Below are 15,361 nucleotides of genomic sequence, written 5' to 3' on the forward strand. Positions count from 1 at the left end.
CACGGCTCAGCAGACAGTATCACACAGGATAGGATTAGATACAGGCTCAGCAGACATCACACAGGATAGGATTAGATACACAGCTCAGCAGTCAGTATCACACAGGAGAGGATTAGATACACGGCTCAGCAGTCAGTATCACACAGGAGAGGATTAGATACACAGTTCAGCAGTCAGTATCACACAGGAGAGGATTAGATACACAGCTCAGCAGACAGTATCTTAGATACACCAGTTTTGACTTGTTTTCTATTTTTTCCTTTGGGTTTTTCTTGTTAATGGAACATTTAAAAATAGAAAAGTGAGAAATGAGTAAATTAGCGCCGGCCTCGTCCTGCAGTCACACGCCGAGCGACACTGGGGGGATCACTGGGGGCAGCAGTTGCGGATCCGGGCACATTCTCACCTCAGCGTCATTATCCCGAACATTATGTAGCAGGAGGGTCCCGGCCAGGCAGTGTTATCACAGGGATCTGAGGCTTCATGTCTTGATTGACAGCTGCCATGCAGCAAAGTGTCAATGACCCAGCAGTGCCACCTGGTGGTCATACTGATATCTGCACATTATCAATGCAGCTGCAGGGGAACTACAACAGTGTCATATAACTGCAATAAACTAGCAAGGCTTGATGGGAGTTGTAGTTTCCCAGCAGTTGGAGCTAATGACGGGAATGATTTCACATCACTCAGTGTGAAAAACGGTTTATTTTATATAGAAAACAGCATATTGTCCAGAATGTAGCGGCTCTACCATTGCTCTGCAGCACTCGGGGTGGGGTGAGCCGCACGCTACTCTCTACCGTGTTACTAGGCGCAGCGAATAGTATGGCGTTGTGCTTTAACGAGGGGGTGACATGCGGTAACAGTCATGTGACCAGCGGCCACCGCCGCTCCTGAAACGGTGATTTTCTTCCTGAGGTCTCGATGCACGTGTGATGTTACCAAAAACCGTGAATGTGGTGAAGAAATGAGACGTTTCTGGAAGCAGCCGCTCGTCTCGCAGTCCTTGTACAGCACCCGTCGTCTACGCATGCAGCAGTGGCAGCCATTCCTCTGCCCAGAAGAACTGTCATAGGGGCACAGTCGGTTAATATGGCTCTTCTCGGACATCACTACTTGCCCCGGCCCATGTGTGTTGGGAATGGCTGCCGGTGGAAGCAAGGAGGGTGCAGGTAAAACGTCTCAAGGCCGAGAGGGGACGTATTGCTCAGACAGCTCTACACGAAGCCTTAATCTTCTACTACAAAAGGGGTTCAGGTCACCCCCAAAATTCCAGAGAATAAGTTGATACAACGATACAGTCAGTTCACTTGTTGGGGGGCGGAGGAGAATTTTCGACGTTGCCAGCGGAGTCTTTTCCCTCCAGGTTTCGCTTCTGCTCACGCCGATTCAACAAGTGTTCACGAGGCGCCGGCCGCTCTAGAAATCAGCCCTGTGCCAAAATAATGGGAAAATCTTAAAAGGGGAAATAATTCAGGAGCGAAGGAAACAAATCTTCACCTCCAATAAAGCTGCGATACGCCATGAAAGAACCAAAATAATGGAGGACGAAGATAATCAAACAGCAAAGACCCCGAAACGCGTCAGTGCAGCGCCCGGCCAGAAACTCTGAGAGGGGCTGCAAACGTGTCAGCACCCGGCATCCAGAGGACAGTAACCGCCACCGTCCAGTTGTCAGGTCCTGGTCCCAGAAATATCTTTAGGGCTAAATCTGATAAATGTGGAGTGATATTGCATCTGCTCCAGTCACATCCAAAGCTGCATTCTAAATACTGCCAGCTTCTCTCTGCTAAGAGACCTCCATTAGCTCAACTAGGAGACCCCCCATAAGATCAGCTAAGAGACCCCCATAAGCTCAGCTAAGAGACCCCTATATAAGGTCAGCTAGGAGACCCCCATAAGCTCAGCTAGGAGACCCCCCATAAGCTCAGTTAAGAGATCCCCTCTATAAGCTTAGATAGGAGACCCCCATAAGATCAGGGAAGAGACCCCCATAAGCTCAGCTAAGAGACCCCCCATAAGCTCAGCTAGGAGAGCCCCATAAGCTCAGCTAAGAGACCCCCTCTATAAGTTTAGATATGAGACCCCCATAAGCTCAGCTAGGAGACCCCCATAAGCTCAGCTAGGAGACCCCCCATAAGCTCAGCTAGGAGACCCCCATAAGCTCAGCTAGGAGACCGCCCATAAGCTCAGCTAAGAGACCCCCTCTATAAGCTCCGCTAGGAGATCCCCCATAAGCTCAGCTAAGAGACCCCCTCTATAACCTCAACTAGGAGAAACCCATTAGCTCAGCTAGGAGACCCCCATTAGGTCAACTTGGAGACCCCCCCATAAGCTCAGGTAGGAGATCCCCATAAGCTCAGTTAGGTGACCCCCATAAGCTCAGCTAGGAGGCCCCCCATAAGCTCAGCTAGGAGACCCCCCATAAGCTCAGCTAGCAGAACCCCATAAGCTCAGCTAGGTGACCACCTGTAAGCTCACCTAGGAGACCCCCCATAAGCTCAGCTAGGAGGCCCCCCATAAGCTCAGCTAGGAGACCCCCCATAAGCTCAGCTAGCAGAACCCCATAAGCTCAGCTAGGTGACCACCTGTAAGCTCACCTAGGAGACCCCCCATAAGCTCAGCTAGGAGACCCCTCTATAAGCTCAGCTAGGAGACCCCCCATAAGCTCTGCTAGGAGACACCCATAAGCTCAGCTAGGAGACCCCCATAAGCTCAGCAAGGAGACCCTTCATAAGCTCAGCTAGGAGACCCCCCATAAGCTCAGCTAGGAGACCCCCCATAAGCTCAGGTAGGAGACCCCCCCATAAGCTCAGCTAGGAGACCCCCCATAAGATCAGCTACGAGACCCCCATAAGCTCAGCTAGGAGACCCTTCATAAGCTCAGCTAGGAGACCTCCCATAAGCTCAGCTAGGAGACCCCCCATAAGCTCAGCTAGGAGACCCCCCATAAGCTCAGCTAGGAGACCCCCATAAGCTCAGCTAGGAGACCCCCCATAAGCTCAGCTAGGAGACCCCCCATAAGCTCAGCTAGGAGACACCCCATAAGCTCAGCTAGGAGACCCCCATAAGCTCAGCTAGGAGACCCCCATAAGCTCAGCTAGGAGACCTTCATAAGCTCAGCTAGGAGACCCCCATAAGCTCAGCTAGGAGACCCCCCATAAGCTCAGCTAGGAGACCCCCCATAAGCTCAGCTAGGAGACACCCATAAGCTCAGCTAGGAGACCCCCCATAAGCTCAGCTAGGAGACCCCCAATAAGCTCAGCTAGGAGACCCCCCATAAGCTCAGGTAGGAGACCCCCCCATAAGCTCAGCTAGAAGACCCCCCATAAGATCAGCTACGAGACCCCCATAAGCTCAGCTAGGAGACCCTTCATAAGCTCAGCTAGGAGACCTCCCATAAGCTCAGCTAGGAGACCCCCCATAAGCTCAGCTAGGAGACCCCCCATAAGCTCAGCTAGGAGACCCCCATAAGCTCAGCTAGGAGACCCCCCATAAGCTCAGCTAGGAGACCCCCCATAAGCTCAGCTAGGAGACACCCCATAAGCTCAGCTAGGAGACCCCCATAAGCTCAGCTAGGAGACCCCCATAAGCTCAGCTAGGAGACCCCCATAAGCTCAGCTAGGAGACCCCCATAAGCTCAGCTAGGAGACCTTCATAAGCTCAGCTAGGAGACCCCCATAAGCTCAGCTAGGAGACCCCCCATAAGCTCAGCTAGGAGACCCCCCATAAGCTCAGCTAGGAGACACCCATAAGCTCAGCTAGGAGACCCCCCATAAGCTCAGCTAGGAGACCCCCATAAGCTCAGCTAGGAGACCCCCATAAGCTCAGCTAGGAGACCCCCCATAAGCTCAGCTAGGAGACCCCCCATAAGCTCAGCTAGGAGACACCCATAAGCTCAGCTAGGAGACCCCCCATAAGCTCAGCTAGGAGACCCCCAATAAGCTCAGCTAGGAGACCCCCCATAAGCTCAGGTAGGAGACCCCCCCATAAGCTCAGCTAGAAGACCCCCCATAAGATCAGCTACGAGACCCCCATAAGCTCAGCTAGGAGACCCTTCATAAGCTCAGCTAGGAGACCTCCCATAAGCTCAGCTAGGAGACCCCCCATAAGCTCAGCTAGGAGACCCCCCATAAGCTCAGCTAGGAGACCCCCATAAGCTCAGCTAGGAGACCCCCCATAAGCTCAGCTAGGAGACCCCCCATAAGCTCAGCTAGGAGACACCCCATAAGCTCAGCTAGGAGACCCCCATAAGCTCAGCTAGGAGACCCCCATAAGCTCAGCTAGGAGACCTTCATAAGCTCAGCTAGGAGACCCCCATAAGCTCAGCTAGGAGACCCCCCATAAGCTCAGCTAGGAGACCCCCCATAAGCTCAGCTAGGAGACACCCATAAGCTCAGCTAGGAGACCCCCCATAAGCTCAGCTAGGAGACCCCCCCATAAGCTCAGCTAGGAGACCCCCCATAGGCTCAGCTAGGAGACCCCCCATAAGCTCAGCTAAGAGACCCCCTCTATAACCTCAACTTGGAGAACCCCATTAGCTCAGCTAGGAGACCCCCATTAGCTCAACTTGAAGACCCCCCCATAAGCTCAGGTAGGAGATCCCCATAAGCTCAGTTAGGTGGCCCCCATAAGCTCAGCTAGGAGACCCCTCTATAAGCTCAGCTAGGAGACCCCCTCTATAAGCTCAGCTAGAAGACCCCCCGTAAGCTCAGCTAGGAGACCCCCCATAAGCTCAGCTAGGAGACACCCATAAGCTCAGCTAGCAGAACCCCATAAGCTCAGCTAGGTGACCACCTGTAAGCTCAGCTAGGAGACCCCCCCATAAGCTCAGCTAGGAGACCCCTCTATAAGCTCAGCTAGGAGACCCCCTCTATAAGCTCAGCTAGAAGACCCCCCGTAAGCTCAGCTAGGAGACCCCCCATAAGCTCAGCTAGGAGACACCCATAAGCTCAGCTAGGAGACCCCCATAAGCTCAGCTAGGAGACCCTTCATAAGCTCAGCTAGGAGACCCCCCATAAGCTCAGCTAGGAGACCCCCATAAGCTCAGGTAGGAGACCCCCCATAAGCTCAGCTAGGAGACCCCCCATAAGATCAGCTAGGAGACCCCCATAAGCTCAGCTAGGAGACCCTTCATAAGCTCAGCTAGGAGACCTCCCATAAGCTCAGCTAGGAGACCCCCCATAAGCTCAGCTAGGAGACCCCCCATACGCTCAGGTAGGAGACCCCCATAAGCTCAGCTAGGAGACCCCCCATAAGCTCAGCTAGGAGACCCCTCTATAAGCTCAGCTAGGAGACCCCCTCTATAAGCTCAGCTAGAAGATCCCCCGTAAGCTCAGCTAGGAGACCCCCCATAAGCTCAGCTAGGAGACACCCATAAGCTCAGCTAGGAGATCCCCATAAGCTCAGCTAGGAGACCCCCCCATAAGCTCAGCTAGGAGACCCCCATAAGCTCAGCTAGGAGACCCCCCATAAGCTCAGCTAGGAGACTCCCATAAGCTCAGCTAGGAGACCCCCCATAAGCTCAGCTAGGAGACCCCCATAAGCTCAGCTAGGAGACCCCCCATAAGCTCAGCTAGGAGACCCCCCATAAGCTCAGCTAGGAGACCCCCATAAGCTCAGCTAGGAGACCCCCCATAAGCTCAGCTAGGAGACCCCCCATAAGCTCAGCTAAGATCCCATGATGCATTGCAATCTTGCCTACATCCAGTTGCACCCCTGGCTGTGCCTATGTCTTCAGGTATACAATGGTGGCACCCACTGCACATGCCCCTCCACCAGCTGCACCCCTGGCTGTGCCTATGCCTTCAGGTACACAATGGTGGCACCCACTGCACATGCCCCTCCGCCAGCTGCACCCCTGGCTGTGCCTATGCCTTCAGGTACACAATGGTGGCACCCACTGCACATGCCCCTCCACCAGCTGCGCCCCTGGCTGTGCCTATGCCTTCAGGTATACAATGGTGGCACCCACTGCACATGACCCTCCGCCAGCTGCACCCCTGGCTGTGCCTATGCCTTCAGGTACACAATGGTGGCACCCACTGCACATGACCCTCCACCAGCTGCACCCCTGGCTGTGCCTATGCCTTCAGGTACACAATGGTGGCACCCACTGCACATGCCCCTCCGCCAGCTGCGCCCCTGGCTGTGCCTATGCCTTCAGGTATACAATGGTGGCACCCACTGCACATGCCCCTCCGCCAGCTGCGCCCCTGGCTGTGCCTATGCCTTCAGGTATACAATGGTGGCACCCACTGCACATGCCCCTCCACCAGCTGCGCCCCTGGCTGTGCCTATGCCTTCAGGTATACAATGGTGGCACCCACTGCACATGCCCCTCCACCAGCTGCGCCCCTGGCTGTGCCTATGCCTTCAGGTATACAATGGTGGCACCCACTGCACATGCCCCTCCGCCAGCTGCGCCCCTGGCTGTGCCTATGCCTTCAGGTATACAATGGTGGCACCCACTGCACATGCCCCTCCGTCAGCTGCGCCCCTGGCTGTGCCTATGCCTTCAGGTACACAATGGTGGCACCCACTGCACATGCCCCTCCGCCAGCTGCACCCCTGGCTGTGCCTATGCCTTCAGGTACACAATGGTGGCACCCACTGCACATGCCCCTCCACCAGCTGCGCCCCTGGCTGTGCCTATGCCTTCAGGTATACAATGGTGGCACCCACTGCACATGACCCTCCGCCAGCTGCACCCCTGGCTGTGCCTATGCCTTCAGGTACACAATGGTGGCACCCACTGCACATGACCCTCCACCAGCTGCACCCCTGGCTGTGCCTATGCCTTCAGGTACACAATGGTGGCACCCACTGCACATGCCCCTCCGCCAGCTGCGCCCCTGGCTGTGCCTATGCCTTCAGGTATACAATGGTGGCACCCACTGCACATGCCCCTCCGCCAGCTGCGCCCCTGGCTGTGCCTATGCCTTCAGGTATACAATGGTGGCACCCACTGCACATGCCCCTCCACCAGCTGCGCCCCTGGCTGTGCCTATGCCTTCAGGTATACAATGGTGGCACCCACTGCACATGCCCCTCCACCAGCTGCGCCCCTGGCTGTGCCTATGCCTTCAGGTATACAATGGTGGCACCCACTGCACATGCCCCTCCGCCAGCTGCGCCCCTGGCTGTGCCTATGCCTTCAGGTATACAATGGTGGCACCCACTGCACATGCCCCTCCGTCAGCTGCGCCCCTGGCTGTGCCTATGCCTTCAGGTACACAATGGTGGCACCCACTGCACATGCCCCTCCGCCAGCTGCACCCCTGGCTGTGCCTATGCCTTCAGGTATACAATGGTGGCACCCACTGCACATGCCCCTCCACCAGCTGCACCCCTGGCTGTGCCTATGCCTTCAGGTATACAATGGTGGCACCCACTGCACATGCCCCTCCGCCAGCTGCACCCCTGGCTGTGCCTATGCCTTCAGGTATACAATGGTGGCACCCACTGCACATGCCCCTCCGCCAGCTGCGCCCCTGGCTGTGCCTATGCCTTCAGGTATACAATGGTGGCACCCACTGCACATGCCCCTCCGCCAGCTGCACCCCTGGCTGTGCCTATGCCACCTTTGCTGTACGGATATATTGCTCCCGAGCCCAGCGATGAGACTGCACATTCTGGGCATCTCGACACTTTCCTGCATCTCGCCCTTAGAGGGATTACATGGCGCTCTGCCATTCACAGGCGTCTTCAGCTTGAATCGGGACCAACAGGCGGCTATTCAGGCAGCGCGGCTCACACTTGGCAGCCGTTCACAGTTTTCTGGCCGGGCAGAACACAGCAGCGTGAACAAAGGGGGGAAAAAAGAGGAAAATAAGAGGGGACAGGAGGGGGAATGTAAGGGGCCATGGTGGGAGTTGTAGTCGTCGCCTCCACTAGTCTTTGTGCTCTGCTCGGATGTCCCTATCTGGAGTTACCACATGTAATAGCTCCGGGATGTGTCCACCTGGGAGGCTTTGGTCTCCACAGTGCCATCTTTGTCCTTCTCGCTGTCGCCCTCCCACAGGCTGATGAGCGGGGGGTACAGCTCGTTCAGGGGGATGGAGGACGTCTTCTGCATGTACTTCTTCAGGGAATGACGATAGTTTTTCCTCTGGAATCTTTTCGCTGCATAAACCGTGACGGAGGCGAAACTTATGAGGGCGAAAAGCGAACCCATGACGGCGGCCAGAGCGGCGCTGGTCTCCTGGTCACTGACGGCCAGTGAGTAGGATGCGCCTTTGGTGGTGACATTGATGCAGGCACGCTGTGCTTGCTGATGGAGACCGGAAACAGTCAGACACACTTCGTACTCTGTGGCGGGCTGCAGATGGGTGAGGTTGTACTCGTGGACGTCAGCGGGCACGCGGGCCGTGTATGTGATGTGTGGGTTGTCGATCTTCATCGTGGCTGAAGACCACTTAAGGTTAGAGGCCAGGACGCTGGAGCTCACCTTCCAGGACACCAGGACGGAGCTGGCCTCTGTCTGCTGCACGTAAAGCCGCAGAGCCTGAGAGCCATCGAGAAGGGTCCCGTTAATGCGCAGCGTGGCAACCCTGGTGTCTGCTCCTTCTGAGTTTTGCGCCACGCAGGTATAGCGCCCCGAGTCCTCCACCTGCACGCTGCTGATCTGGAGCGTCCCTTCCCCACTCAAGCGATACTTATCTGACAAGGTTTCTGTGGTGACCTTATGTCCCATGGGGGTCACCCAATAGATATCAGGCTCAGGTTCGGCCATTGCTCTGCAATCCAAGGCAATGGTCATACCAAGGTCCAGGCTGAGATGGCCGGGGAAGGTGTCCGGAGATATCATGGGTAAGCACTGCTCTCCCGCCGGGTCTTGGGCCAGTGCCTCTTTCACAGACTGACCTCGATATTCTGGGGGCAATGCACAAAACATGGACAGCGGCTCCATAAAGCGGATGGTGGTCTGGTTGGATCCCATCCAGTGAAGGACGCAGTCGCATCGTAGCGGATTACTGTGGATGCTGATTTCCCGCAGGTTGGGCAGCGACTCCACCGTCCCCTTGTACACGGAGTTCAGGGCGTTGTTATTGAGCATCAGGCTCTCCAGGGTAGGCACGTTACGGAAGGCCGATCGGTGGATGTAGGACAGTTTGGGATTGTTCGTTGCTTCAAGTTTGGTTAACTCAGGGAGATTGTCTAGGGCGAAACGGTCCAGAGACACCAGCTCCGCCATATTGTTGATCCCAAGCTCCTTCAGACGCAGCATGTTCTTGAAGTCTCCTTCCTGAACCTTCCGGATTGGATTCTTATTAAGGTCCAAGAATTTGAGGTTGGGGAGCTTTTGTAGAGACACCTGGGGAACGTTGCTGAGCTTATTATCATAGAACGACAAACTCTCCAGATTGTCCAACCCTAGAAAGGCATTCCCGGGAATATTGCTCAGGTACATGCCCGCCAAGACCAAGCTCCGCAGGCTCGCTAGTGGCTGGAAATTTAGATCCAGTATTCCGATGACTGGGTTCTCCCCAATCATCAGTATCTCCAGGTTGGGGGTGGACTCGAACCAGCGGCTGTCAATAATCCGCAGTTTATTGGAGTTTAGGTGCAGGCGGAGTAAACTGCGCAGTCCGGCAAAGGCACTAGGTGAGATGGAGCTGAGCTGGTTGTGGTTGATGTAGAGCTCCTCCAGGTTGGTCAAGTCTTGCAGACAGTAGTCCATCATCTCAAAGACTTGGTTCTCCTCCAGGTGCAGAGTGGTGAGCTGGCTGAGATTGGCCAGGCCCACATCTTGGATGGAGCTGATGTTATTCTGGGAAAGGTCCAGCTCCGTCAGGTTCACCAGCTGCTGAAGTTCTCCATTAGTCCGTTCGATGTTGTTGCTCTGCAGAAGAAGGACCTGGGTGTCAGTAGAAAGGTTGGCCGGGATCTTGATCAGACGTAAGTCATTGCAGTCCACAGTTTTGGCCTCGCGGTAGGTGGACTGTGGAGTGAACCATGGACGGTTACCACATACACAGAGCTGGGGACACTCGATGGCTTCAGATCCTGAAAACGAACTGATGAGAAATCCAAGCAAGACCCTGTAAGACGTCAGCACAAGATGCTTCCTGCAGGCCATGGCCCCCGTCCCACGAGACCCTCAAGATGCAGAAAACTGGGCCAATGCTGGTAAGAATCACGATCCTGATTTTATTCCTTCCCTGGATCCAACCTGAAATAAAACAGAGGGGCCATTAGGTCTCACTATAAAATGCACAGAAATCACACATTATTGATAAATCAGTGCTTTCTTATTGGACTAAGTTCACATGTCCAGTAATCATCCTTTAGAATGGATCCAGAAGAAATCCCATTTGAAAAGGATCCGTTTTTTGATTACTGGAGGTGGGAAAATAAATATTTAACTTATACTACTGGACATGTGAACTGCAAAGTAATCACCTATTGAAATTCATCCAGTAAGTAACAAATGGATCCGTATCAAATGGGAGTACAACTGAGCGCGAATTAACGGATCCACTTGACATAGACCTCAATGTTAAGAAACACATCCAGTTGAAATCAGTACTTTTCAGGCGAATAAAAAAGTTGTGTTTGCATAATTCACTGACTGCTGCTGGATCCGTTCTAATTGATTATTACTGGACATGTGAACATCGCCTTAAAGGGGTTCTCGTTACAGGTTAGGAGTGTCCTCCGACAATCACAGATGAAACTGAGCTGTAATCTGCAGTGAAACAAGTGTTTTATTCCCCTACAGCGCCCCCACAGGAAAGGTGAAGAATTACACCATCGCTATGGAAATCATAGTTGTCTGTGTAATGTATGGACGTCCAGGTTCCTCCAGGCAGAGATCATCTTTGTAGCTATCCTCTGCTCTGGATGGATGGAGAACTCCCCATCTGCAAGTTTGTAGCAGTTTTTACGTCCCAATTCCTTACAATCTCAAGATCTCTGCTTGCGTCACAGTAGATAAAATATTCTAGGTTACATCCTGTAGGCACTGCTCACTGCTGGAAGTGTTGTATCAATTGTATCCAGTTTAGGTAAACATGGCCTCTAGACTGATACATTGTTGCACAATATCAGCACAGGAGAGAGATTTGTGCTGAGTTCATTTCACAGAGGATTCTCGACTCTAGACTGATACATTGTAACAAACATTCAGCTGTAGGGTGTTTTAGGTCAGTACAGAATGTCAGCCTCTGGGTATAAAGTAGAGGGCTCTCATTCACCGACAGCAAGCGGAGATCCTGATAATGGTGAGGAAAGGAACCATAGGTGGCAGAAATGTCATTATACTCTGATTATGCTTCATGATAAGGATATAGAAGGGCGGACCCCTCTACTACTTTGTGACCCCAAAACCTCTTATCCTTGAAAAGACCTTAGAGGAACAAAGCAGAAGAATGAGACATGGATGGAGGGGACTCACAGGCCATTCATACACAAGTCTCCTGACAGCTGGGACTGGGGGTCTCAAGGGTCTCTGAGTGACAGCTGATCTATATTAACTCTCTCATCTCCTGTGGGTCCATAACTCGTGTCTCCAGGACCCCGGGGATGTAATCATTTCAGACAAAGGAGCGTCATGGAGTGAGGGTCTTCTCCAGTGAAGGACATGACTAGGAGATAAAGGATTTATGCTCTAGTCACTGTGCAAGCTGCAAATCATTAATCAAGAAAGTTTACAAATTCCATGTGATACATTATTATTGTGGTCAAAGGAAACTTTACAGCAGTGGCATCCAACGTGGCACAACTACAACTCCCAATATGACCTGAGTTGTAATTTAGTAACAGCTGAAGCCCCAGGTTGGAGACTACTCTTCTAAAGTTCCCAAAGTTCGAAAGCTGTCACGTCTTGCTGGGAGTTGTAGTTTCACACACCATTCTATGTCTGCATGTAAATATTGATTATGTGTTATAACATGTCGTCTTCTCCTATTACATTTGCCCTGTCCTGTGCATCACTGTATGATCTAATGGCAGGCACTGGCTGTATGGCCTGCAGAAAGCGGGGTCTCGGGGGCTGTATGGGGGGCATGGTCCCTGGCTCTGGTGAGGACTGGCCTGACTTCAGCTCTGCTGCAGGATGAATGGATTCTGCTTCGCTCTGCAGAACTGGGCATCCTGACAAAGCAGGATGGAGCTGCACAAAGCTCTGCATGCCCCCCGCTCGCTCAGCGCCCATCCTGCGCCCAGGTCCTCTCACCCCCAGTGCCCGCTCTCCTGGCCTTTTATCACTGTCACTTTCTGGCTGAAGCCTTTATGCAGAAAATTCCTCCACGTGAAGAAGAGGAGACATCTGGCACAAGAGCCTTATTGCCATGTAAGTCACCAAGATGTGCAGAGCTTCAGAACACGAAGCAGAGGGGGAACGGGGGAGATATTTTTATGTAAATAAATGAGCACTTTGAGGGGGCTATAATACCGTTTGGAGAGCTATATGGGGGGCATTATACTATTTGCAGTGCTACTTGGGGGCCATTATACAATGTGGAGAGCTATGTGGGGGCCATTATACTGTGTGGAGGGTTGAGTGGGGGCTATTATACTGTGTGGAGGGCAATGAGGGGGCCATTATACTATGTGGGGGGTTGTGTGGGTTCATTATAATGTGTGGAGGGCTATGTGGGGGGCCATTATACTGTTGTTTGGGGGGTTGTGTGGGGGCCATTATACTGTGTGGAGGGTTATCTGGGGGCCATAATAATGTTGTTTGGAGGGCTATGAGGGGCCATTACACTGTGTGGAAGGCTATGTGAGGGGCATTATACAGTGTTCAGGGTTGTATGGAGGCCATTGTACTGGGTGGAGGGCTATGTGTAGGCCATTATACTATGTGGAGGGATATGTGGGGTCCATTATCCTGTTGTTTGGAAGGTTGTGTGGGACCATTATACTGTATGGAGGGCTATGTAGGGCCATTACACTGTGTGGAAGGCTATGTGGGGGCCATTATACAGTGTTCAGGGTTGTGTGGAGGCCATTATACTGTGTGGAGGGTTGTGTGAGGAGCCATTTTACTGTATGCAGGCCATTATACTGTGGGAAGGGTTGAGTGGAGGCCATCATACTGTGTGGGTGGCTGTGTTGGGCCATCATTAAGCATTGGGATCACTATGGTGGTATCTTACTGTGTTTTGTAAGGGGTGCAAAGTTGTGGTATATGCTCTTCTGCAAATATTATTTTCTTTTGGAGGGGGGGAGACAATTAGGACTTATGATATGGGTTTCCATGATCTCTATGTACGCCCCTGAGCACAGTTCTAACCACTGAGCCACAGAATTACTAATTAATATACAGTCACCTCCCCCAGTAATGGCTGATAACAGGGAGTAATAGATCGTTGCTATGTGACCTACAGTCGCCCTCAGTTACAGGAGGTTGTGCGGGGCAGGGGGGTGAGAAACGGTTAATAATCATCATGAAGAACACATCAGGGATCAGAAGCTACAAAATCTCATTTGTTTATTGTTACAATGTTACTTTCTTCATGCAGGACTTTCTGGGAGAAGATGTAGGACACTGACGAACCGACAGTGACCGCGTCTCAGGTCGCACACGAGTCAGTCACTATAGACTTCAATGTGCGTTACATAGGACTGCGATCAGCACGCGGCTCAACTGCAATTCAGTGTTGTTTACAGGAAACAAAATCAGATCTAGAACAGTCGCGCGGCTGGAAGTTATCTTGGTTGTGCTACTTGTCTGCGAATTGCTGTTTCGCAGCATATATATATATTCCCAGTATACTACACATAATCCCAGTATATACCATACAGAAGCCCAGTATACTATGTATAATATCACTTACACTACATATATTCCCAGTATACTACACATAATCCCAGTATATACCATACAGAAGCCCAGTATACTATGTATAATATCACTACACTATATCGTATTATTTATTTAACGGCCTTCAGCTGGATCTTGAGCCATGGAGACTTGACGGATGAACGATCTGTAGGAAGATGGATCTCGTGCAGCCTAGAGAGGTCATCAGGGTCTCCTCTGCGTTATCTTGATAGTATCCAGCCATCGGGTTGCTGATCTTCCCACTTTATTATACACATCTCCCATTTCTCTTTCAAACTGGTTGTGTCTTTTTTCAAACATATTTACTAAATAACTATCTAACAAATGGCTTAATCCCAATATATATGTTATAGAAACCCAATATACTATGTATAATCTCACCATACTATATATAATCCCAATACACTACACATAACCTGGATATATATCATATAGAAACCCAATATATTATGTTTAATCTCACCATACTATATATAATCCCAATATATACCATATAGAAACCCAATATACTATGTATAATCTCAACATACTATATATAATCCCAATATACTACACATAATCCCAATATATACCATTTAGAACCCAATATACTATGTGTAATCTCACCATACTATATATAATCCCTATATACTACACATAACCCGGATATATACCATATAGAACCCAATATACTATGCGTAATCTCACCATACTATAATCTAATCCCTATATACTACACATAACCCGGATATATACCATATAGAACCCAATATACTATGTGTAATCTCACCATACTATAATCTAATCCCAATATACTACACATAATCCCAATATATACCATTTAGAACCCAATATACTATGTATAATCTCACCATACTATATATAATCCCAATATACTACACATAACCCGGATATATACCATATATATGGATATATACCATATAGAAACCCAATATACTATGTATAATCTCAACATACTATATATAATCCCAATATACTACACATAATCCCAATATATACCATTTAGAACCCAATATACTATGTGTAATCTCACCATACTATAATCTAATCCCTATATACTACACATAACCCGGATATATACCATATAGAACCCAATATACTATGTATAATCTCACCATACTATAATCTAATCCCTATATACTACACATAACCCGGATATATACCATATATAACCCAATATACTATGTATAATCTCACCATACTATAATCTAATCCCTATATACTACACATAACCCGGATATATACCATATAGAACCCAATATACTATGTGTAATCTCACCATACTATATATAATCCCAATATACTACACATAATCCCGGATATATACCATTTAGAAACCCGATATACTATATATAATCTCACCATACTATATATATAATCCCAATATACTTCACATAATCCCGGATATATACCATATAGAACCCAATATACTATGTATAATCTCACCATACTATAATCTAATCCCTATATACTACACATAACCCGGATATATACCATTTAGAACCCAATATACTATGCGTAATCTCACCATACTATAATCTAATCCCTTTATACTACACATAACCCGGA

At 50.5% G+C, this 15,361-nt stretch overlaps 1 protein-coding gene across 4 annotated transcripts in view; it reads right to left on the reverse strand.

Annotated features, from left to right (window-relative positions):
- Positions 1 to 686: 686 nt before the first annotated feature.
- Positions 687 to 15,361, reverse strand: part of LRRN1 (leucine rich repeat neuronal 1) — a 94,680-nt gene continuing 80,005 nt past the window's right edge. For 2 of the 4 annotated variants that reach the window (XM_077276850.1, XM_077276849.1), the window contains 2 exons: positions 7,935 to 10,174; positions 687 to 1,432 (listed from right to left, as the gene is read on the reverse strand). In XM_077276850.1, the coding sequence (XP_077132965.1) occupies positions 1,420 to 1,432; positions 7,935 to 10,081 (2,160 nt within the window). In that variant the 5' untranslated portion in view covers positions 10,082 to 10,174 and the 3' untranslated portion in view covers positions 687 to 1,419. Of the gene's footprint in view, positions 5,490 to 5,631; positions 10,175 to 15,361 lie in introns of all 4 variants that reach the window. The other 2 variants (XR_013218472.1, XM_077276851.1) reach the window with 2 other exon arrangements.

Source organism: Ranitomeya variabilis, chromosome 8 (assembly GCF_051348905.1).
Source record: "Ranitomeya variabilis isolate aRanVar5 chromosome 8, aRanVar5.hap1, whole genome shotgun sequence".
Classification (NCBI taxonomy): Eukaryota; Metazoa; Chordata; class Amphibia; order Anura; family Dendrobatidae; genus Ranitomeya; species Ranitomeya variabilis.